We start from the raw sequence: 24342 nt of genomic DNA on the forward strand, positions 1-24342 counted from the left end.
CGAGAGGTAAGAGCAGGAGTCAAGAGATATTTACCGATAGCTCAGGACTGAGAAAGCCCCAAGGAAAGCCACGCACAACAATCGGTTGACTGTTGTAACTTGTGAAGACATGCAAGCGTCCAGGCAGGCCCCACTGACCCCTGAGCAAGGAGTGGGTGAGTGGCTGGAGTGGGCAATTGTCAGTGGGCAATGTGAGCCAAAAGAAATAAATAGTTAGAACAAGTTGCAAAAACAAAGATGAGAAAAAAAAAGCAAGAAAAAAACAAGATCCTTGTAGCGGTGAATGGAAGAAAGTGGGCTTTGCGCTCGCTTTGGCTGCACGTCAGTTCTGAACATCGGGCAGCGACTAGCTGCCAGTCTAGCAGTTAAGCTAGCCAGTGAAAAGCGCGCAGCAGGATTTTCGGAGTTGACTGGGCTGCAAGAGTCAGGGCCGCTGGTGGCTGCCCCGGCGCTGCTATTGGTCGGTTCCTCCCCGTCAGCATCCCCGCAATCTGCCTGGCTAGGTACATTCTAGTGGCCAGGCAGGGACCTGAGCAAGGAAAAGGACGTGAATTGGCCCACGAAGTATTGAATTTGACTCAAGCATGACAATGGTACCAAAAGAAGAAGAAGAAGAGGAGGAGGAGGAAGAAATAGACACACACCGTAGAAATAGAGACACGCTCTCACAAACTTGCAACCTGCTACCTACTCAAGTTAGCTGCCCGTCCGCCAGCCGTTGCAGCGTTGGGACTACCGTAACGTGCGGGTCTAAATAAATAGGTAGGTACCTAGGTACCATTTACTAGAGTGCCTGGTTGGCCAACTGGCCACTGGTCTGCCTGCATTTGCCCCTTTTGCCTGCGCGTGTGCGCTGGCCGTCCTGCCCGGCCCCCAGTGGGTTCCTGTTATTCGTTTATTATTTTTTAACATCTTATTATTATTCTTGCAGTCTGTTTCTCCGTTTCTCCTCTTAATTAGGTAGCAAACACCGTGGTAGGGCTTCTGCCACTGTACCTGTTCGCTGTAGAAGCCCCCCCAAAAGCACTCCTACCTGGCCTCTGCGCCCCCCCAATCAAACCCCGTCAAACCCCCATCAAACCCCATCACTTCTCTTCTTATTCTCCTCTCCTGCTTCTCTCTCTTCCACCCATCTTCCTTCATCATCACCATCCGACCTTCCCCCTTCCCCTCTCCTTCTCCTTCTCTCTTTATCCGAATATACCCCTCCTCATCCTCCCCCCTGTTCGTCCGAGCTTCATTTTCGACTACATAGTCTTTTCGTCTTCCTCGCAATTCAACAATAGAAAAAAAAGTCTAGCCACTTAACCACCTTTGCGCGCTACCGCATTCCCGCATATCCTCGCGCCTCGTCCACCATAGTACGACAACGACTTTTTGTACCGCTCTCTGCTCGCTACCGAAATCCGAAAAAGAGTGTCTCTCGCCTTTCTCGCCTCCGGACCTTGAGAATTGTTTAAAAAGGTCTCGCCTTCGTCTGTATTTTATTCGACTTCACACATCATATTTGCTGCTGTTTGTTGGTCCTCGGTCGATCTCTTCACCATTGCCACACGCCTCTCTGCCTCTGCCTCTGCTATTGGCACCGTATCGACACTTTACCTCGGATTGACTATTGTTCATCTGCTTTCCACTGGCTTGACTCAACACACACAACTGCTCGCAGTCTGTCCTTGTCCGAAAATCTCTGTCGCCACGCCGGCCCTCACACTCAGAAAAAAAGCCGTTCTTCGCCACGCAGACGGCTTCCATAATTAATACCTGCATCGCTCTCCCTGAGTTACGGTTTACCGCATCCTCTTGGCCCATCTACTTTTCATCGGTTCTATAATTTTCTATACCCGTCTCGGTTTTCCGCTCAACACCCATCAGAAGTTTGTCGCCCCATCATAGCGTCTCTATTTCTACCTCGTTTTTGGATCTCGCATCACCGTCTCGACGACTTTTACCACCTCGACGCCTGACATTGTTTTTCATTCGACTGTTACAATTTTCTCTCCTGCCATTTCTGTTTTGAGATATAATTCGACGTCTCGACATTACTCATCTACTGCACCTACACGCTCTTTGTTCAAGCTGCATAACTATCGCACTTGTCGAGCACTCCTCCCTCACACATAATCCTCTGAGCCATGTACACTGGTGGTCACGCTCAGATGTCTTCCAACAACTACTCTTCTCAGCCCGCCAACGGCCTTCCCATGGCCCCTGCTGGCCTCTCCTCGCGCCGTGGCAGTCAAAATATCAAACCTCTCTCTTTTGATGCAGTCAGCCACCACACTCCTCATGACAATGGCGCCCCAACTCCCCGAACCAGCAGATCTCATCTTCTTGCTGGTCTACGCACTGCCCCCAAGTCTGCCACTGCCACTTCTTTTGGACCTGCCTCGCCCACCGCGCAGCAATTTACTAGAAACAGCATGACTGCCAATCTGCACGGCTACGCCCACGACAACTATTACAACGCTCCCAAGACGGCCTATCCTCAGTATGCCTCGCAGCATCAGCAGCAGCATCAACAGCAGCAGCAGCAACCCGCCTACCAGTCCGCCATGAACCAGCAGTACACTGTCGAGCAGGTACTGGCCCCTCCCGAACTGTCCATGGAGGAGCAAGTTCAGGATCCAAACCTGTACGCTCAGCTGGTCGCCACCAACATGTATCTCGCCCAGCGCCAGCAGCTTCTGCAACAGCAGCTTAGAAACGTGCAGGCTGCCGCCGCTCAACATGCTGCTCAGCACCAGTTTCAGAACCTCAGCATCAACAGCCCTCAGCAGCACTTGCCTTCATTTGAGCAACAACAGCAACTCCAGCAGCAGCAGCTCCAGGCTGCCGTGACCCATGGTCAGCAAATCTACTTCAACCATGCCACCGGCCAGTACTTTGTCGATACCAGCGCCGCTGCCCAGTCGCCCATGCACTATCGTGATAGCAGTACCTCGTCCTTCAACAGTCTCCAGCAGCTTCAGCTTCAGCTCCAGCAACACCAGCAGCAGCAGAGCCTTCCTCGTGTTCAGGTCTCTCCTCCGCCGGAGATTCAGCGCAACTCTCTCCGCAGCGTCTCCCCGCCCAAGCGATTCGACTCGCCTTCGGATACGGTTCCTCTGCCGCCTCCCTCCGCCAATGCCTTCCGTCGCGGTCATAAGAAGGCCTCGTCGCTGGCTCCTGTCAACAGTATTCTCGCCTCTGCTCTCGCCTCTGATGGCCCCAAGTCCGCCGGCCCCAAGACTGCCTCTTTTCCCATCACTCCCTTGACTGGTGGATACGGTCCGGGCCAGGCTCGCGCTGGCGAGCATCCTGTTCGACAGCCCCGCGGCCCTCCCTCTCTCGACGAGCTCAAGGCTAGACCCACTGCCAAACATGAGGGCTCAAAGAACTTCGCTACTCGTACACGGCGCTCTGCTGTTCACAACCTGGTTCGCGCTGGAATGTCGCGTCGCAAGGGCACTGGTAGCTCCTCTGGCAGTATGAGCCCCGTTTCCGAGACGGCCGAGGATTCTAATTCTCCCATCACTGACAATGACTCGGACTCCGGCCGTAGCGGCTCTGGCAGTCTCGCCGGTGAGGAGGAGTGCACCAGCTCCAGGACCTCCGCTAGCGGTGGCTGGGGAGCTATTGGCTCTGATCGCCCGGGCTCTCGTCAGATGACTCGCAAGGGCGACAGCTCCGACGCCACTGGCAGCTTTGCCAACGTCTTCAAGAAGGACCTCGATGCTGTTGACCTGCAGCGCAAGGCTCCCAGAATGGTGCTCACTAGCGTCGAGAAACGCAAGGCTACCCCTGTGGTCTAAGCCTCCGTGCTCATTTTTCTTTCTGTTCTTATTTTAATTTTTACGATTAACGCCCGGACACTGGTGATATGATTGCTCGGATAACCCGAATGCATTTGAAATTCTCGCCTTTTTCTTACTTGTCCAACATCGGGTGTCGTCCAAGTTACTCGACAGCGTGATTGACGACGACTTCTCCCCGGCAATCCAACAAACTATAATTCACTTCTCGGTCTGTCATTCATGCAACATTACACTTACTTTTTACGGCCTTGCACAATGGGATTGAATTCCCTCGGAACACTACAGCGGAGGAACAATGGGCAAACGACAATTTTTGGTCTTTCTTCTTTTCATATTTTTTTCATCATCCTCTTTTTACTTCTACGGATTCGAGACTCCTCTGCATCATCGACGAGACCGAGCGTCTATCTTTTTCACCTGCCCGTTACTGGAAACAGACAGCCTGGTTGCATGCCGTCCAGGGGCATCCGTTGAACGGACCTGGACCGCGCAGTGGGGGAACGATGTCGATGTTTGACTTGGGCGGATTGTTTTTGTAATCTATTTTTATTATCTTTCAGAAGATTTTTTCCTGCACTCTTCAGCTGGCCGTCTCTCTTTCATTCCTGGTCAACGCTGGCAAGTCCATGGTTTACTGAGAATAAGAGAGTTGTGTTTTTGAAGAGCTGCGCATGTGGAGGAAACTGTAGTTTAGATGAACATGGCATAATACATTTCTGTTGCCACTACTTGGAATTCTTCGTTGTGACTGTTCGACCTCGATGCAAAATAACACAAACAAAACAAGAACATGTATGTAAATCAAAGTATATATATATATTACATATATATGGATTGTATGCCTGCCCATCCTGCTTTTCCTATGGGTCTATCAACCATCAACAATAGTCTGCCTAGAACTAAAGGCGACTGTCAAGCGACCAAACCAAACATCAAGACTTGTAATGATGCAAATGTTGAAACAGAATTCCTCTCCTCTTCTTGATCAATCCATGCGCGCGCCGCACCCCCCGCGCTCCTAGCTAAAATGCATGCACCGTTTCTCTTCATCACATCATTGTCTCATTCCTCCCCAGAAAATAGATATTCAGACTATCCGTGTTCCCGGATACGTCACCACCTGGCATCGCTCGGCGCTCGCGCGCGTCTCTTTCCCGTGGGATCCCTTGCCATGCTCTCTCGACGCCCGGCGCCGCTGCCTCCTGCTCCAGCTCCAGCTGCTCCACTACCAGCACCAGCGACGGCGGCGGCAGCACCCCAGGGAGCCATCATCATGCGGGCGGCCGCGGTGCCGCCGTTTTCCTTGTTGCTAGTGCTGCTATCGCTGCGGACGACCATGGGCGGCGCGAGCTCGCCACGAATGCCTGCCGTGCCGACGACGCCACCCCTAGACGTCATGCTGGCCAGCGACGTCCGCGGCAGGCGGCTCTTGGCCGCTGACGACGACGACGACGATGAGGGCGGCATGATGACGCCGCTGCTGCCATGGCTGCTCGTGGTGGAGCTGGCGTCACCGCTGACGCGCCGCGGCAGATTGGTGCCGTCGCGGCTGCGCGGGCGGTACTGCTGGAAGAGGAGGTTGTCGCGGTCCAGGGCGCTGTGCACTCCGCCACCACTACCGCTGCCGGGGACGCCGCGACGTGGACTGGCGGCGACTTCGATAAGGGCGTTGCCAGCGAGGCTGGCACGGCTTCGGTGCGTCGGTGTCTGGGGAAATGAAATGGACGACTGGAGGCTGGGAGGCGTATAGCTGGTGTTGCGTCGCGTGGCGGAGCGCCGCGAAGAGGACGTGGAGCTGCCTTGCGAAGAGGCGATGCTGTCATGGCGCATCATTGCGCTTGGCGAGGGTCGGCCCGCGAGGTGCGATCGCACGAGCTCTGCTGCCAAGTTGCGTACCAGCACGGCAGAGTCGATTTCGGCCAGAGTCTGAATCACTTCCATGAGTGAGCGTACCTGGGCGCTATTGAGCGATGTGGTGCCATCCCCATTGCCTAGGGCAGTGTCGCAGGCGTCGATGATGGTGCGCACAAGACGCAATAGATTCAAACGGACGACAGCCTTTTTGTGTCCCAACCGTTGCGCGATACCAGCAAACATTTCGGGTTTCGCGAGCGAGGCGGCTACGCCAGGACTCAGACGCAGCAGCTTAAGCAAAGGCTCTAGCAAATTTGAGTCGAAAGAGTTGAGACGATTGGTATTGAAGCCGCTGATGATGGCCCTCGTGAAGCTGCCATCAATCAGGTAGCTCTCCACGTTGGCCGTCTCCTCTTGCAGCCATACGAGAATGGCATCAAGCGCCGTCACCTGCCAATATTGGTCAGTCAGCAGGGACACGTAGAATTCGAGACCCTTGTTCTGCCACAAATATCGCCGGCCTTTGGATCCAGAGTGTGCCATGTCGCAGAGTATCGGCAGCACAAACTCCTTTGGCGGTCGATCTGTACGCATGATGCGCAGGAGTAGTGGAATGATGCCGCCGACAGCAGCGTCTTCTTGGCGTTCCTTGTTCAGACGGCAGAGATTGAATAGAGTGTTGAGCACCTGGTTTGAGATATCACGAAAATGAACCTGCCCCTTCTTCATGCCGTAGCTGAGCAAATCGATGAGAAACTCAATGGCATCAGCGGAATGCAACGTCTCAATCGTTGTTGACAGCATGGACAGGTTCTTGATGAACTTGAGCATCGTGATTTGATGCACAGGAGTCATACGGCGCAAATCTTTGAGAACGCTTTTCAGCACCTGCCGGTCTGCCACCACCTCCTTCACATAATTCTCGGCCTGGCTGAAGAGGTAAAAGATGTTGACGATGCGGCCCTCGATGAGTTCCCCAAGCTCATCCTCGCCTTCCTCATCTAATACGCGGTGCAAAACGAGAGCAAGGGGATACAGAATCTTGCTTCGCGAGAAAATCCGGCAGAAGTCATTCTTTGGTGTAGGTCCTTGTAGTTCAAAGACATTCCAGATGCCATTGACGCCAATAAGCACCAGGTCTCGGGCGTTGTCGTAATCTTCATCAAGGAACTCCACAAGGACACTCAAGCCACCTGCAGACACAAACATCTGCAACGTAAGTGTTGAGGTCTGGTACATTTGGCGCACAAAAGCCGCAGCTTCCAGTCGAATTTCGTCCGAGTACTGGCGGGCAGCAAATTTTGTAATGATGGGCATGCCGCCGACGAAGCAGAGGTTTTCTTGGATCTCGACATCGTCTAGAATAATGGCGTTGACAACTTTGAGAAGCTGCAGGATCATATACTGCTTGCTCTTGACAGTGCAAGGTTCCAGAATTTCAAGAATAGGGAGGAGACCGTGGGCGCTGATGACGAGATTCTTGGCTTCCGCATTCTCCCATAAAAGAGCGAGCAAATCCTCTGCAATTTCAGTCAGAGTTTTTTCACCTTGCTCCATTGTGAGAGACCGGACCAAGTCTTCCACCCTCTCTGCTAGCCGCGCGTGTCTGTCACGAGCAATGTTTGCTTCCAAGTCCATCTCATCCCAACCCGGATCCATGGCTGCAAATGGGTCATCTTCATCCTCGTCGTCACCAAGCCAGGAGTTGCTTGACACCTTGGACAGTAGCATCAAGCCGCCATCCTCCGAGCCACGTTCGCTCACTGGTTTTGTAGCGATGGAGCTCTCGGGGCCAAACACATCTGAGAAGTCTTCGTCGTCGTCTTCAGCGAATTTCTGAATTTCCACGGAAGATCGAGTGCGTCGCATTGGCCGATCAGGTAGGACCGAAGGCCTAGTAGCGGCCTTTTTCTTGATACTGCCGCCATCGGGGGCGAGCATGGAGCGTGGAAGGCTTGTAAGATCCGATGGATGAAACAGCTGGGGCGAGTCCGGACCACGAATACCCTAATCACGTTAGCAAGATTCGCTTCCTACTACACTTGACAAACGAACCTTCTTCACTTGGTTGACTTTTTGGTCGAACACATGATCGTTTTCTATAAACACATCGGAAAAGTCTTCGGCGCTTTGCTCGCGGAAGGCAACGTCGTGTCGTGTTGGCAGCTCGAATTTGTTCCCAAAATGAGCCTTGGAAGGAGATCGTGTAGGCTGTATAGAAGAATCTGCAGTATGGGTAGGAATAGACCTTTGTCGGGTATGCCTCCTGGGTTCGGCAGCTTGTGCTGCAGCCTTGGAGATTGGTCGAATGGTCTGCTGTTGCAGATCCAGGTCGTGTTGTGAGGGGCCTTTGATCGTAAGTAGCTCGCCCTCGAAGTCATCATCATAACTAATATCATTTCGTAAATCGTTCGCAGATGCGAAAGCCTTGAGGCGATCGCTAGAGAGCATTCCGCCAAAGTTATCTTGGGTTCGAAGATGTGGCAGCTGGAGCGCACTTGGAGAAATTGTAGTATCAAAATCATTGTCCCAGTTATCGTTGTCGGCGAGCTCAGGCGTCTTGAATGCTTGAACACCGAATTTCGACTTTTGGAGTGACAGCGGCCCCTTGGCGGGGGTGCCCCCGGGGAATCGTAAAGCCGGAGTAGCGTCTGAGCCGGTCGAAGTTCGTAGATGAGTTTCCGAGGAGTTTAGGGCTTTGTTCCACTGCTTAACTTCTTCAACGGCTTCATTAAAGTTGGCAGGCGGCTTGGTGACTGGTGCATCGGCTCGGCGGCAGCCAATAATCCAAGCATGCTTCATTAGCTTTCTTGCTGTAACTCGCAAGTTGGGGTCTTTTTGGAAGCATTGCATAAGAAAATCTCGGGCAGCGGCGGATATGCCTTCGGGTAAAGGAGGGTGGTCGTCGTTAACAATGGCAAAGAGTGCAGGCATGGCTGCTAGGTTATGGTAGGGCGGCCTTCCTTGGAGCAATTCAATGACGGTGCAGCCAACACTCCAGATGTCGGAAGCGGAGCTGGCACCGGAAAGCTGGATGATTTCGGGAGCCATCCAGTAGGGAGTGCCGACAACTTGAGCTTCCTTGTCCTGACCACCTGCTAAGGTGCTCGTCGAAACACCGAAGTCTGCCAATTTGACGGTGCCATCTTTAGTTGTGAGGATATTTGCACCTTTGATATCACGATGAATTACACCCTGGTCGTGCAGGTACTGAAGACCTTTGAGAACCTGCGTCATATACACGCCAACAAGGTTTTCTGGAAACTTGCCGTAGGATTTGCATATCGAGTGAAGAGAACCATTCTCGCAGTATCTAGCGCCAGTCAGCGAAAGCTAGCAGACAATGGGCGAAGGCTTGAGCCTTACTCGAGGATGATGTTGAGGCAGTTGGTAGATTTGACGAAGCCGATGTACTTTACAATATTATCATGCTAGGCGTGTATCAGTAACGAAGTAGCTCTGGATATCCTGATTGTGTGGAACGTACATGGAGATTTTTCAAAAGATCGATTTCGCTCTAAGTTTGGAATGGCTGTTAGCTTGGGGTGACACGACAGAAACCAAGCTCTTAGATGTAACGTACCTCGATCATGCGCAGCTCGCTCTTTGGCAAGTCTCCAAGCTTTATTTGCTTGACGGCGACGGCCTCGCCAGTGTTCCAGTTAAAGGCCTTGTAAACAGAGCCGAATGCACCTTTGCCTATGCACTCCCCAAGGCGCTAGACCGGGAACATCTTGGTAAGTGAAGGCTTGAACGTGTGGTGCAATGCTGGGATAGGTCTGGGGTTGGACAAGACGTGGTAGAGGTAGCTGGCAACATACATAATCCTTGAGCATGGGGTCTTGATGCGCAGAGCTTTCCCGTATCTTTTCCCTGCGCGAGGGGGTAGCCGGCGCAGAGCTCTTTTCTCGCGTAGCTAAAACGCCGTGGCGGCCGTCGCCAGACTGGGCGTGCCGATCGACCGGCATGGCTATGGCTTCAAGCCAAGGTCGCCTTGGAAGCGCTACCGGCCTCGGAATATCGCTATTTTCGTGCCTGTTGGGTCGGTCATGCAGCTTCTTTGGCGCTGCACCAGTCTCTAAAGCAGATTTGTAACCGATTCGTCAAAACGCGATGCCGGGTATTGTGGCATTACCAATGAACGACGTCTGCGGGTTCGATTTATTGCGTACACGTAAGGGAGCGAATAGTTCAATGCGGGTTGGGGCCGGGTCTCGTTGTCCAGCAGCGAGCAGGCGTGATGTTTCCGAAAATCGAGACGTCAATCAAAGGAGCGAAGAGAGGGTAGAGTATGGTGTCGAGAAAGCATGCGCGGCTTGGGTCACATTCGGTGCGGTGTAGAGCGCCCTTGGCCGGGAGGGTAAGTAGTCGAAGGAGGGCCGCGTCGCAGCTTGGTGTGGCTATCAACTATCTCAAGAGGCGGTGCAAGGGTGATGGGCAGATGCCGAACATGCCGTAGGAAGGACGCAATCCGTAGCCGGACTCTGAAGGGCGCCGTGCGGTGAGAGGAGTCTCGATAATTGGTTGAAGGGGGACAAAAAAATGATGTTTTGGCTCGACGGAAAACACGAGGCAAGTTAGCTAGGCGGGCAGGCAGGGCGGTCGTGAGCTTGGACGGGCCGCTGGACGGGGCACCGACCGACACAGCGTGCAAGGTGCAATAGGATTGATTTTGACGCAAAGACGTCGACGTCTCCGGGACGATCAAATGGCTACTGAGACGGGAGAGACGAGCAAAGCTCAGTTGTGAGAATCGAATCGATCTGTGCTGGTCGTTACGTTCGCAGTTTGTCGATGGTTGCCCTCCCGTTGTGACAACCAAAGCATGGAAGTGGAGTAGCACAGTACCTGGTACCTGATTCTGGCGCAGGGCAGAGCTATTATTGTTTTTAGTGTATTTATTGTGACTGATGAATTGTACTTGTTTCGTACCTAAATACTTAAAAAAAGCTAAATCGGGGAGTGCAGCGAATTCCTCGTGCTACAGGGATTGTGCGAGGCGCGGAGGCGCTGAAAGGAACGTGGTACTCTGTACCTACCTCTTACCTACCTAGGTACCTACCTACCTTAGGTACCTGTACTCCCCCAGCTTGAAGCAGGAAGCTACCTGGTAGGCTGCTCAGATAGATGCCGTGTTCCTGCCCACCTATCCAAAGGGCATCTTCAAATCTAAACATTGGTTAGTGTTGAACCAAACACTGTTCATGGCCTATCAAAAAACAACTCTCATGCGCATATGCAGGCAATTTCCTTGTCTGTGGCTGATTCAGGCACGCGAGTCACTGCCGCCCAACAGGCTCCAGCGGCCCAACCAGCCGCTTCCGCTGTCCGCATCCGCTGCAAGATACCGTTACAGTGATTCTTTCAGCCCTGTTTCCAGCTCTTTAGGCCAGGCATGATGGCACATCTCATCCCGCCCTGGAAAAGATGCACAAATTATTCAGATTCAGAATACGAGGACGTGCTGCGATTTATAACAAGACATGCAGTAGCCCCTTTGCAACAACAAAGTCCGGCTTGCCGGCCGCCTGCCCGCCATACCAACCGGCTGGCATGCTGCTCGCCCTCGTGGCGCCAACGACCTTGTCCATCCATCCGCCAACTGCTCCATGCGCTCGTCAAGGAGGGCTACACACATCTCACCTGCATACTCATACGCTGATGCTTGCAACACAACACCACGACTACTGGTAGTCATGACACGGTGAGCCAAAAGTACAATTATAGACTGCTGTTGTGCATTCATCCGCGGTCATTTTCCCGGAAACAACCATCAACCCACCCACCTGTACCTACACTTGCGACACTTGCGACGCCCCGTCTTCAACATGTTATTATAGGGCAGCATGACCAATAGTACGCAACAAGCACGCACATCATCCCTCTTGACCCAGCATTTCGCTTCAGCCTTCAACTTGAGCTAGTGATTCAAAGTGCGTCACCGAGCCCCGTGTCACTCTGCTGCCCGACCGACTCCCGAATCTTGCTGCCCACTCTATTATTAGGCCATTGTCCCACCTCGATACACACATCACTACATGGCATCGTGAATTTCTTGCGAGGATACTATTGCTGACTATACCAGCGAAGTAACTTCCGTATGTAGCGAATCATCTTGTCCATCATGGCTGTTCCACAAGCTTACTGATAGCTTTGCCATGCTCCCCCCCAGACAGCCCCCATGAATGCAGATCCTTCACTGCCACCCCAGACAATAATATATACATGCAGATCGGGTAATGTACATCAATGCTTGCACAGCAATTTCGCTCGAGTCCATGTTTCCGCCATGTTTCCGCGAGTCAGCTACCGGCCGACCCCCATTGACCCCGAGTTGAAGCACAACAAGCCAGACTGAGCCGGTTTTATCCCACGCCACGCTTATATTATGCATTTCAATTCTTAGAATGCCCTTGAGGCCCCTTCTTGGAGCTGCAAGGGAACAAATCTGAATACCTGCTCGTACCGCTTCAACTTGTACCCTGTTGAGACAGTGTACGGCTGAGACCAGCCGCAGCCCACCATTCTTCCGGTATGTCTTCTCGTTGCGCCAAGCTTCGCATAATGTGTTGCATGCCAGACCAATCCTCTTCTGCAGGCGCTGCACCAGGAGAGAATGTCATCATCCTAGCGTGTCGCGGTAGGCTGGTATTGTCCTGCTCTCCGGCACCAATCGAGGCCCGCGCGACCCATGAATCTGACCTGTTGCGATCCGGCATTGGTGCTCTGTTCAAAGCCTGACGTTCTGCTATGCTGGGTGCATCGGGATGTTCAAACACAGGATGGCGCTGCTGAGGCACTGCTCGCCTGCGGTTGATAGATCGTGCGTAGTGCGGCATGGGCTCGTGCTGGCGGTACTCTAGTCGAACCCCGCGATTCCGCGGTGTCCCCCCCAGAACCCTGCCGTTTGAATCGCGTCGTCGTCCCCCCGCAACACCTTCGTCTATACCACGTGGCTGTTGTCTCAAGACCCCTTCGTTTGGATCAGAGTGCTCACACCCCGAATCGCAGCCTGGGTCCACGGGTGCATCGTCGAAGCCGTCAGGGAGGATTGACCCGCCGGTGGACGGCGCGGCTGCGGTCTGGCCTGCGCTCTGCGTGCCGGTTGCCGAAGCAAACGAAGTGTTGGCACTCGGTGGCTGCGGATCTGGGGCCAAAGTTGTGAACAAGGTGTCCCACTCTTCCGGGCTAATGCTTCGCTCGCGGTCACCAAGACCGTCGATACCGGTGCCGTGCTCAGTCGACTGGCTCCTGGCTCTGAGAAGTCGCTCGCGCTGAATGACACTCATGCGAAAACGCTGCTGACGAGCGCTTTGCTCTGCCCGGGATGCATTCTCCGCAGCCAGCGGAGACGAGGTACGCGCGCGCGCGGCTTCCAGAGTGTCAGGGCTACGCGTGAACCGCGACGAAATAGGAGTCATCTGCATAGTGTGAATCAGCAACAGTGATTCCCACCAAGATTGGTAGAAGACTCACCATACGCGGACGTCGGGCACGTCCTCGTGGATCGATAGACCACCAACCGAGATCCGTTTCCTGGTTTTCCTCTTCTGTGGGAGGCCCGGGGGGTAGGTCATGCCAATTGGTACCAAGTACTGAAGCCATGTGCTCTTCCATACGCTGGCTCATGCGCTGGCTTCTGCGAGCATCCTCGCCGTTCACAGGGCCAGGAGGATCTAGACGGTCCGGTATAGGTCGCGACTGCGAGGCGCCACGGGTAAGCGCCCCCGACGCAGGCGATTCAATCCACGGCAGCGGGCGCTCCAAATTCCTGCCGGATAATGTGCGCTGCACGGGGCCGTAGATTCGGGCTGCGGCGCGACGCGCCACGTTTCGTTGGCGTTCGCGCGAGTGAGCGCGATCAACGCGACGAATAGAAGTGCGCGACGGCGATGTAGTGGAGTTTTTGTGCGAAGGTTTTCGAGCCACGTCGGATTCGACAGGAGCGACAAAAAGTCTATGAGTTCGTGATAGTTAGCGCATCATGCTGTGTGCAAGTCATCAGGACCGGGGGCATGCTAGTATCCGCATCCTCATCTGTTGCGACCATGCTTTCCAGCGGCGCCGCATCAATGCACAGAGGACGCGCAATACACAATTCGATAGAAGATAACACACGATACGAGTTACAGATGCGGACAAATGCTTGCGCGCAATGAACTGGATGAGGGTGGCGCATGCCAATCCATGGCCGCAGAAGTAAGGCACTGAAACTTACGGAAGACCCATTTCGGCAATACTGTCGCAGGAAATTTGGTCAAGAAAGAGCAACAAATTAATGTCTCAAGCGACCAGAATCATTGGAAGACGACTACAATTTCGAGGCGACAAACTGGCACCGTTTTGTGATGGCCCAAGTAGAAGCAGGATCGCGGCCTTGTAGATTGGTGGAGAGACGAAAAACGGAGCCGCCGGTCGGGAAACGGGGGATGGCCAGGTGCCAGCACTGAGAGTCTGAGACGGGGGGTTCCTGCTCGAACCTTCAATGATGGCGGCTCCAAAGGTGGCTGTGTGGACGCTTTGTCCAGGAGAAACCCGAATCAGCCCATTTACGGAACGGGTCCTTCTATTTCCGTGCATTCTGTGGCGCACAAGCTGTCGGGATGTGGCGCAGCTGGCTCACATTAAATCTCAAGCTTGTTTGCTACCATGCTATCATAACGCTCTCTATTCCGCGACCACGCTCGTCTTCATGACAGTTTCAATGAAGCGGCTCAGCTGATTAGCTAGCAGTTTTACCATATTTGAGTCAGAGAGGCGTCCCGATAGGCCTGCAGTAGGGCAATCGCGATGCCTTCCGCTAGGGACCTCAAGCGAGCTCTGGACCGTGTCAGGTCAGCCATCCCAGCGCAACGGAAATTGGAGGGCGACAGGCGCAATATTCGTCTCGGTTTGGAGCGTATCACTCGAGCAATTCAAAAGGAGCAAACCTGGATCGGAATCCACGTGGGAGGCACCAACGGCAAAGGCTCAATATGCACCCTCCTATCCTACATGTTTAAGCAATGCGGTGTTAGCCATGGCGTTTTCACATCTCCATCACTCTTTGGCGCCCGGCAGTCAATCACAATCAATGGCATGTATGTCAATCAAAGGCTCTACGAGTCCGAGATAGAAAACGTGCAAAGTCGGTTTCACAGGGCCGCCTCTGGCTGGACGTTCCAGACTGGTGAGGATCCCGGCGAGCTGACACCCTTCGAGCTTGACACAGCGGTTGCTTTTCGTGTCTTCAATGCTCTACGCGTAAAATACGGCATTGTCGAAGTTGGCATGGGTGGCGCTTCAGATGCCACCAATGCCATGCACGAAAAGGGCGTTACCGTGATATCCAAAATTGGCCTCGACCACCAAGAGTATCTTGGAGAGACGATTGAAGAGATTGCCAGTGTCAAAGCCGGCATTATGCGCCCGTTTGTTCCTTGCATTATCGATCATACCAACTCAGTCGAGGTACTTCGCGTTCTTACAGAACACGCCCGCAGTATCGGCACTCCTTACTATTTGACCGACGACGCTACCGATCTGCTGAGTCCAATCGACACCGAAAAGTATCATCTGGAGGACTATGAGAAGCAAAACTTGCTCTGCGCCTTATTAGCATTCAAGAAGCTATTCCCCAAGATGGAAATTGACCTCAACCAGCTGCTAGAGAAACGTCCATACCCACCCGGGAGGAAGGATCTGATCTCGGTGCGCGACCTCACAAACGGGCTTCGAGAGCAGTCCATCTTGGTTGACGGCGCTCACAACGTGCTCGGAGCACAGGCTCTTTCTACCTACGTCAACAACCAGATACGCCAGGCAGATGAGCCAGTAACTTGGATCATGGGTCTCTCCGCGAGCAAGACGAAACCGTTCGCCTCACTCATTGAGACTCTTATAAAGCCGCAGGACCGATTCGCCTTTGTCGAGTACCAGCCACTCCCAAACGAGCCATCTGCGGTCCCTGCCCAGCTCGGACGCGAGATTGCCGAATCTCTCCTCACCAGCAGCGAGCAAATTTACGACGGTGACCCTAGTGTCGACGCTGCCATGCAGTGGGCATGCGAGAAAGCCGGTAATGCAGGGCCCATTATTGTCACGGGAAGCCTGTATCTCATTCGAGAATTGTACAACACCGAGGGCGTCTACACGCGGCGCAAGTTCAAGACGATGCGGCCTGGTCGGTCGCAGCTGTGGTACTACACGCGGCTCGCGCAGACCCGCGAGCTGACAGAGGAAGAAGCGCGCGAATTCAAGCAGGCCCGGCGCCACTGGCGCCTCAACCCCATCCGCAGCTCCGCCCTCGTCCCTAACGACCAGGAGCCGCCGCGCACCTCCCCGGTCGTGTCTCCGGAGTCCCAGGAGTTGCAGCGTCGCGCGGCCTACCACCAGCAGCAGGCCAACCGCTACGCGAAAGCCGTCGAGAGTATCCGTCTTGACAAGGTCAACGGCGTACCAACGCGGACACCTAACCGGGCTGCAGAAAAGGACTCCGATGCGGCGGAACCCATCACCGTCGAGCCCGTGGACATGGAACTGACGGTCGACGAGCTTTTCAAGCGCCGAGAAGAGCACATTGCCGCGTACAAGGACACCATGTATAAGCTGCGTGGCTACAGAAAACCCATTCCCGAGATGAAGTTTATGAGCTACGCAAAGATTTTTGGGCGTCCGCCGGGTCCTTTTCACGCCAAGCCGAAGCAGACCTTGCTGGAGGAGGCGGGGCCAGACGAGGGAGCAGAGCCGCGGTCGGATACTTGGCTCTCAAAAGAATCAAGTCGTAGTAATGGCAGATCAAAGCAATGATTCGTGAAAGATGACGAAATATTGACCATTCTGTCCTTTTTTTTATTGTATACTATCAATACCACCATGGCGCATCGTTTGGATCCGAGCGCGATTACCTCGCGTAAATTAACTCATAGAAGAAGTCGGATCTTTTTCTATAACAAGGCTACAACACATGAGTACAATTTCTCTCTGTATATTATCTCCTGGGCAGTTCTTCTTGCAGTACCGAGATTGAATGGTTGCATAGTTAATGGTTAGACGCATTCAATTTGCCAATGAACTGTCCTTGCTGTTATAATGTTGAAGATGGTAGGCCAACTAACCCAAGGCAACTGCACACAATGCGACACTCAGACGAAAACTCTTGAACAAGGCCTGATTAACCCTCTACGAAGCAAGCTCGTTGTGGGCGCTCTGTCCCGAACTGACCACGGCCCTTTTCGACCCGCGACATGTCACACGCTCCCCTCTCTCACGCATCCTTCTTCCCGTCGTTGCGCGATGCTTTGGGAAGACTTTGACGTGGTCGCCAAACTAAAACCTCGAATACAGATATGAACCCACCTCTCTTTACATCTTGGCCCTGCTCTCCTTTTCCCGCGGTCCTCGCGCCACCGCATCGACCAAAAACGCCACCGCGTCCGTCACCATGTCCTTTCCAAACGCGTGCCCGACATCCTTGTACACTCTGCTGTCCACGCTGATCCCCGGATACCAGCTCTCGCTCGCATTCTTCAACACGTCCACGGTCGACTGGCCCACCGCGTACGGCACGAGCTTGTCGCGGCCGCCGGAGCACAGCAGCAGGCGCTTCCCCACGACGCGGTGCCGGTCCAGCACCTGGCGCACGCGGTCCCTGTCGGCGTCACCCAGCGGCAGGCCCGGCACGGGCTCCGTCCCGAACAGCATGGCCTTGGGGTCGTGCGCGGCGCATGTCCGGACGAGGCTCGCGGGGAAGTGGCGGCTGCCGAGGAAGCTGCTCCCCTTGGCGACGAGGTTGCCGGTGGCGGCCCGGCTGCTCATGAGGTCTACGCCCCCCCCCCCCGCGAGGGAAATTGCGTCAGTGTGCCACATTTTCTTTTTTTCAAACCTTTACGCAGAGAGCAAAGAGATCACGTACTGATAAAGTCGGGGCATCCCACAATAACCACCGCTGCGTCGATTCTGTCCTCGCCCATCCACGCCTGCCACGCGCTGTGCCCACCGAGGCTCCATCCCAGACAGGCGTGCGCGTCGGCCCTCACGCCGAGATACGCCTCGACCAGGTCCATGAGCCCAGCCATGTCCGCGACCGCGCCCTTGACCATGCCCAGCATGTCGACGGCGTGCGTCGCGTTGCCCCGGTCCCACGCCTCGTTGGCCGTCGCGCTGACGAGCCGCGTGCCGTGGTTGGGCATGTCAAAGGCGAGGGCGATTAGTTGGCGGCCGCGCGGGGAGCTGGCGGTGTCGGCGTGCCAGGCCGCGACGGCACGCGCGGCAATATCGGCCATCTGGCTACGGTCGCGCGTGCGCGGGTGCAGCAGCCACAGGCAGGTGGTCGGAAGCGCGGAGCGGTCCGCGGGGAGCTCGTCGAGGCCGTAGACGTCGACGAGGAGGCCGGCCATGGGAATGGTGTGCCGGGAGACGGCCGGCGCAGCCGGAAGGCCTTTTGTGCTGTACGATGTCAGATTCTCGGCCATGGCGTCGGACTGTTAGGTTATTGATGTTTGGTGGCGTGTAGATAGGTTTGGCTGGTATGAAGGTGAGCGTAGAAGCGCCTCGGAGAGTCAAGAGTAGGCTAGTCGTGCCAAGATGAGCATATCCAGAACAAGGCAGTGAGAATGTTCATGCAAGTCGACAAATAGACGGCAAGTGCACTAGAGAGTTCTTTTTCTGGATTCGACTGGTTCTAAATGTATATGAAACGGCTCGGTCGGGAGTCAGGGCTGAGGTCCGAAATCATGGTGGGGTAAACGGGCGAGCCCGGCTAACTCGACCGTCTTCACAAATCAAGCAACAATTTGAAGCATAGTTGCGAAGATGGAATAATTCATCAACTTCCCCAACTCCATCCGGAAAAGACGAACATTATAGAAATGGTTCTAGGTATGAACAAAAGAATGTTAAATAGAAAGAAGACATATATATATCACCATCGCCATGCTTCTGGGAGAAAAGAATACATAAAGAACAAAATTCCTAAAACCGTGATAACGCCACTCTGAAGCTTCATGGAGCCTCATGTCAGAAGAAAAAGAAGAAGAGGAAGAATTCTTCAGTTCACTATTTTCCATACCATCATCCCGAACCCAGTGTTTTTGAGGAGAAGAAGAGAAACGTGTACTATGTGCTATTGTGAAGAAAATGAAGGCGTGAAGAACACTCGGCAGCCGTCAAAGTGTGCTCTTTAGTTTGAGGGTGGCATGAAACCGTGGACGTCGATGGTAACGTCATGGTAGAGCAGATGAAATATTGACTGAGCTGGAACATAATGTCCAAGTCCAATTGCTTGACAAAGACAATTTGGTATCTTGCAGAGAAAATGTAACATCAAACAAAAAAAAATCGAACTAGTCCACTTTCCAGTGATCTTGTTGCTCAGCGCCGAGGTAGAGCTCGACACCATACAGGACCATGGTGAGGCCAACGTTGATCCAGCGCCAGTTGCTGCTGCCGGCATCGCCGGCTCGTAACGTCCAGCCGTCAGGCCCTTCGCTGGCGGAGAAGTGTTGGAGCAACAAGCTCGTGTAGACAGACACAAGAATGGACGGGGAAAACCAACTGAGGATGCCGAGAAAAACGCTCGAGGCTTCGGTGTCGTCAAAATCGGGATCACGCAGTAGGGCTCGCGCACCGAGGTCGCGCACCGAGGGAATGATGCGGGTCGCACAATAAAAAACGAGAAGTCGGTACGTGAGAGATATGATGACGGATGGCGTAATAGTCTGAAAGGCAGCATAGAGGAAGGCGAGCGATGAATGCATGGCGCTCGGGAGGGAGCTGAGAAGGTGCATGATGGTCGAGTATGAGGCCATGATGATGGGTGGCAGAGGCGGGAATTCGGGCTGGGCGACGCCAATATCCTCGGGGTTGGCAGCCGGGTCGGACGGCATATAGTCGGTGAAGATTTGATAGACGCAGAGGACAACGTAGGCAAAGAGCAGCGATGACTCGACAGGGCTGCCGCGGCCGCTCCCTATACCGTATGCGCAAAGGAAGACGGCAGTGGTCATGGTGACACCGATGAGAGTAGCGTCGAAATTGCTGATTTGCGGGAATTGGGCAACTCGCCAGAGAAAGTAGACGGCACTAGCTATAATGGAAGCAGAGAAGACAAGGAGAACGATCTGGACAGTAATGAGTTAGTTTTAAAAGATATAGCTAGTTGACGGGGAAAACTAACCACCCAAGTATCGCTGCGTCCACGGTTGACAAGCCAACGGGTGATCTGGCCGGCGGCCTGGATGACGAGCAAGGTGCAGAAGCCTTCAAGCAGCTGGAAGACGGGGCCCGAGTAGCGGAGGATGTTGTCCCAGATGCCGAGAGTGACCGTCTCGAGCAGGCCATTCTTGCCGAAGAAGTAGTCGGACCAGGACGACGACGTCCTAGACTGGAGGACGCCGCCGAGTGTGCGCTCAACCCAGCCCGAGTTGGGGGCGTCGATGGCAAACTTGCCCAGGGCCCAGATGAGCAGCGAGGGGATCACCACCCACTGGGAGAGGCGGAGAAAGGCGTGGACGGACCAGGCGAAGCGCGACCTTTCAGGAACGGCGATGCGGAGACACGAGTAGGCAAAGTAGTAGACGAAGAGGGCGAGGCTGTAGGCGAGGCCCGAGTCGCGGCCGCCGACATCAAAGGCGACTGGTATGGAGAGGACAATGGTGAAGAGGAAGATGGCGCTAAACAGCACGTTGAATGTCCACCACATCGGAGCGACAGGTGAAGCCGCCCGACGAAGGGGTGGCGTGCAAAGAGATTTTCTTGATTATTCCGCAACAGTCGTTGTGCTTTATCACTGACGTGGTGATTATTTTTTGTCTTGTTTTCGCTCTTTCTTTGCTTGTGCCTATTGCAAGGGTCCACCGATCACAAGCTTGGTGATTTCGGCGGAGCCCAGGAATAGGGTTGGAGCTGCAGGCTGAGCTTGGCCGTTGTAGGGTCGCGGCAGCGAGTGATATCGGGGGTAGGCTTCGGTGTTCGTGGTGGCGTCGAAGTTTGTCGAGATGTGCGTGCAAGGCGAAGAGTCGTTGGGGTGGGAGAGACGAGATGAAGCGCGTTGACAAAGTCAAGGTGGTGGCGGATTGGAATTTTTGGTGGTGGTAGATTGGCCGCCCTCTGAAAATGTGATGGCGGTCTACCTGCAGTCACAAGAGGACACTGTGCTAAGAATCAAGGTTGCTGATCCAAGGTGGGAGCTGATAAGGTGTGTTTTCAAGGTCAAGCTACCTCTCCTTGGCAGCTACGGCGATGTACCTAGAAGTACCGCTGTGTAGCTTCCAGCGAACTGCCAACGGATGCAAGGTGGCGTTCGTTGCCAGAGGTGCCTGAACAGCTGAAATCTTGCGGGTCAGCGTACCTACAGGTACTTGTTTTAGCCTCTCGCCTGACAGGTACAGCTGGGTTCATCGCGTGACTGGGTCTTGTTGATTCCTGGCGACGCGACGGCTAATTTGGGGAGCGTTTTGAGCCACACCATGTTTTTTCTGCTACCTAGCCACAATAAAGCCACACGACGCGTTTGATGCCTCTCTATCCGCATTTGTTTCCAGCAAATTTGACAGCGATTGGCTTCAACTCACGTTCCTTTATGGCTACGTCGCCAATAATTACGGTATCACACTATCCGTTTCCCTTCAAAAGGGTACCATTAAGTCCCTATAGGTTCCTGATATTTCTTCGCTCTCGATGTTCAAGCGAACCTCGATGATCGGAGATAATCATACCCAAGGACACGCCTCTGCCAGTGACAACGTTGATTCACCCCGCACTTTGCCAGCCACACCCGGAATCCCGGCACGCGGGTGTGCTCATCTCCTCGCCAATATGTCCCTCGTTCCAATACTTTGACTAAAGAAGCCAGTCTGGCGACGCCCACGTGCATATCAGGCAACAGACGTCTACATAGTCACACCGCCAGCCGAACGTGTGTTGATAGCTCCCCCAAGCCGTTACAACGCTGCTGCTCTTGTACGCGCAAAAAAAAGAGCAGTTCCAAAGAGCCTAAGCGCCCGTCATAAAGGAAGAGTAAGAGAATAACTCTACCTTTTCAGGTGTCTACAGACTCTGATCCCTTCACTTCAATCCAAATCACAAGCCTGACAATATGCTGAATTCTAAATGATTGAGACATCTATGGATCTATGATGGAGCCAGCATGCAAAGCGCTCATTTGCCATAATTGAGCTCTTATACACCAACTCAGCTGTTACAAAAGAGATGCAAACCATTAAGTGGACGCTCTCTCGCGCAACTTCGAGCGGCGCAGGGAGAGGCCAGGCGCGCGAGGCCAGGCGCGCGGCGATTATACTACATAATGAGAAAATGCTCGGATGTATGAGGAATCAGAAAGCCAGCGCATCGCTGACGGGGCCGTAGCCCATACCAAAGCCCTCTACGGCGGAAAAGGCAGCCTTGACACCCTTGAAGTGCTTTCTGTTTCCAATGCCGCCGATCATGCCGCCGATATCAAATGAGCGAAGCCCGATTCTACAATACATCTGATTTTCCATCACGAGACGCTTGCCGTGGGTGGCTACGTCAGATGGGCCATTCCTTGATGCTTGGAACGAGAATACTAGATCACCAATGTAAGCGGAATCTCAAAGGACAATCGATGCCAAACTATCAAACCAATATTTGTGAAAGTGGACAGCTTCAGAACACTTGCATCTACTTCCTGCGGCAAGAACATCGTCTTATAGCCCGGAAGCCGTCCTCTTTAGCATTCAGTCTCGGCACTCGCTGGAATTCGTGCCGTACCATGTCCCGGATAACGCCCATGGTCGTCGCACGGGGCTCGAATATGTCTGGAAGATTGTCGAGCACCCAACAAAGGAGTCGTAGGCGACCTAAGCTTCCCGCCTGCGCAGACCCTCACTGTTAGCTCCTTGTGGCAAAGGACTGCTGCGTCGTCACGGGTAAGCAACGTAGCCATGCCCCAGCCGCCCCCCGAAGTCTCGCCTGACGTCTTCGACCTGCATCTGCAACACTTTGACATCTGTAGGCGGCATGTCGAGAACTACCTGCAGGCCTAAAACGTTGCGAATGTCTTGCAGCACCAGATTGTTGGCGACGTGGTTCATGGTTGAAGTGGTACAGTCGCGAGGATGGGGCGGAAAGTGAGCCACCTTGGGTAGGTTCAGCAGCAGAAAAACGTTCTAGGTCTTGCTAAGCATACTCGCCAAATGGCCACAATGCATTTCAGTTGGCGGCTGGACGAAGGGGACTGGAAGAAGAAAGAGGGAGAAAAAGTAAACTGACGCAACGGAAACGTCAATGGCAAAATTCTCCTTATTGAGGGCTACATGGCTGGGGGTGTGCTTGACAATGATGATCTCTTCAGGTGTTTAAGTATTAATAAGGCTGTGGTAAGAGGTCCATGAAAGATGATGTCGGTCCCACTAGCTGCGGTTCTACATTAAAGTATGCGCAAGGGGTTTCTGAGAGCTCGTGCATGGAAGAGGCGAGTAGCCGTTTCGGTTCCTCGGGCTATGGCGGTGTCATCTCGATTGTTTGCACAATAAAGGGTGCTAATGGCCGCTGGTCTAAACCAGCTGTTGGACCTGGAGACTGACCAACAGCTCAGGTATCTGCATATAATTTATTTTTGGAGAGTTTCAGTAGTCTCCCTAAAGTCGTGAATCACGATCGTGATTAATATAATTACGTTGCTGATGCTGCGAGAAATGGCCGTAACGAGTGAATCATGATGACTATTGACAGTTTCCGGATGCCCTTGATATGCCGATTGCGGCTAAGTCCTCCCCGCAATCTGAGATGTCTTTTGCGGCGCCAGCGCCCCTCTCAATTGGCATGTGGAAGCCAGACGAGTAGTCTCCATCTCAGACGGCAATCCAGATGGCTTCGAATCTCCAAAAGAAACAAAGCTGGTGCTGTAACGAAAGAAGCCTCCGTGATGGTAAAATCTGAAATCTGAAATCTGCCACCTCAACCTCCAGCTTCATGTCGCAATCGACGGGGCAACCTCGAGTTCATGCGAGACACATCGACAAATCATCGACAGCTGGGGTCCCGCATGCGGCGAATTGAAAGCACATGTCGCAGTCGTACCCATCCAGAAAACAACCTTATTCCGAAGTCAGGGTCCGGATAGATGCACCACCACAACCCGTACCGCGCAATTGCACCAAGACGCACGCAATACCCTGGCATGAATGACCGACGGTCCTGGCAAGGCGAAAATTCAGCAGCTGAACTCCGACTGTTGGGGCCTTGACGGCCGACCGCTCCAGACTAGGTACCTATGGCGTGCTTTCGTATTGCACTCTAAAACAAGGGCGCAAAAAAGTTGGCTCTGAGGCGCTCTTGTTTGCTGACCCAGTGCTGATAAGAAGCCTGTTTGGCGGATTGCGTGATGGGAAATTCCAAGACGGTGGGCCGAATCTCGGATGTCTAGACGGTCGTCGGCTCAGGGATCATGTTTGGTAGCGTGACATGTTGCCGAGTTGATGCTGGCCAATGTAGAAATCCGATATTTTGGTGATGCGTCTTAGCAGTAGGCTTGCTCTCAATGTATCGGTAGTACATCAAATTAGGCAAGTAATTCTAGATAGCCTACGGCTTGCTTTGTTGCCTTTCAGTGTGTGATGACCCCCAAAGCCGTATTTACAAAACGCCGATAAGTTTGAGGCATTGCATTTGATGGCGTAGTTTGGTTCTATGGTGGCCTGTTTGCTCAATCTCTAGGAAGTACATACCTACC

The 24342-nt window shown here is 53.6% G+C and overlaps 7 protein-coding genes across 7 annotated transcripts; 2 read left to right on the forward strand and 5 right to left on the reverse strand.

The window, feature by feature from the left end:
- Positions 1 to 2132: 2132 nt before the first annotated feature.
- BBA_03314 (uncharacterized protein) lies at positions 2133 to 3791 on the forward strand (the record flags this gene model as incomplete). The annotated part of the gene is made up of 1 exon (XM_008598411.1): positions 2133 to 3791. The coding sequence occupies one exon, from the start codon at positions 2133 to 2135 to the stop codon at positions 3789 to 3791; it is 1659 nt and encodes a 552-aa protein (XP_008596633.1).
- A 1116-nt stretch (positions 3792 to 4907) lies between these two features.
- BBA_03315 (cell division control protein) lies at positions 4908 to 9616 on the reverse strand (the record flags this gene model as incomplete). The annotated part of the gene is made up of 5 exons (XM_008598412.1): positions 4908 to 7655; positions 7704 to 8961; positions 9015 to 9079; positions 9232 to 9366; positions 9470 to 9616. 5 exons carry the CDS (start codon positions 9614 to 9616, stop codon positions 4908 to 4910), a joined length of 4353 nt encoding a protein of 1450 aa, XP_008596634.1.
- A 2502-nt stretch (positions 9617 to 12118) lies between these two features.
- On the reverse strand, positions 12119 to 13877 carry BBA_03316 (uncharacterized protein; the record flags this gene model as incomplete). Its single annotated transcript, XM_008598413.1, has 3 exons — positions 12119 to 13069; positions 13125 to 13605; positions 13867 to 13877. The coding sequence occupies 3 exons, from the start codon at positions 13875 to 13877 to the stop codon at positions 12119 to 12121; spliced, it is 1443 nt and encodes a 480-aa protein (XP_008596635.1).
- A 561-nt stretch (positions 13878 to 14438) lies between these two features.
- BBA_03317 (folylpolyglutamate synthase) lies at positions 14439 to 16436 on the forward strand (the record flags this gene model as incomplete). The annotated part of the gene is made up of 1 exon (XM_008598414.1): positions 14439 to 16436. One exon carries the CDS (start codon positions 14439 to 14441, stop codon positions 16434 to 16436), a length of 1998 nt encoding a protein of 665 aa, XP_008596636.1.
- A 555-nt stretch (positions 16437 to 16991) lies between these two features.
- Positions 16992 to 18100, reverse strand: BBA_03318 (uncharacterized protein; the record flags this gene model as incomplete). The annotated part of the gene is made up of 2 exons (XM_008598415.1): positions 16992 to 17449; positions 17542 to 18100. 2 exons carry the CDS (start codon positions 18098 to 18100, stop codon positions 16992 to 16994), a joined length of 1017 nt encoding a protein of 338 aa, XP_008596637.1.
- An 870-nt stretch (positions 18101 to 18970) lies between these two features.
- On the reverse strand, positions 18971 to 20328 carry BBA_03319 (ICE2 family protein; the record flags this gene model as incomplete). The annotated part of the gene is made up of 2 exons (XM_008598416.1): positions 18971 to 19747; positions 19804 to 20328. 2 exons carry the CDS (start codon positions 20326 to 20328, stop codon positions 18971 to 18973), a joined length of 1302 nt encoding a protein of 433 aa, XP_008596638.1.
- A 1633-nt stretch (positions 20329 to 21961) lies between these two features.
- On the reverse strand, positions 21962 to 22702 carry BBA_03320 (uncharacterized protein; the record flags this gene model as incomplete). Its single annotated transcript, XM_008598417.1, has 4 exons — positions 21962 to 22194; positions 22251 to 22296; positions 22380 to 22481; positions 22586 to 22702. 4 exons carry the CDS (start codon positions 22700 to 22702, stop codon positions 21962 to 21964), a joined length of 498 nt encoding a protein of 165 aa, XP_008596639.1.
- Between the last annotated feature and the right edge of the window lie 1640 nt (positions 22703 to 24342).

This window comes from Beauveria bassiana (assembly GCF_000280675.1).
Source record: "Beauveria bassiana ARSEF 2860 unplaced genomic scaffold BBA_S00007, whole genome shotgun sequence".
NCBI classification, from domain to species: domain Eukaryota; kingdom Fungi; phylum Ascomycota; class Sordariomycetes; order Hypocreales; family Cordycipitaceae; genus Beauveria; species Beauveria bassiana.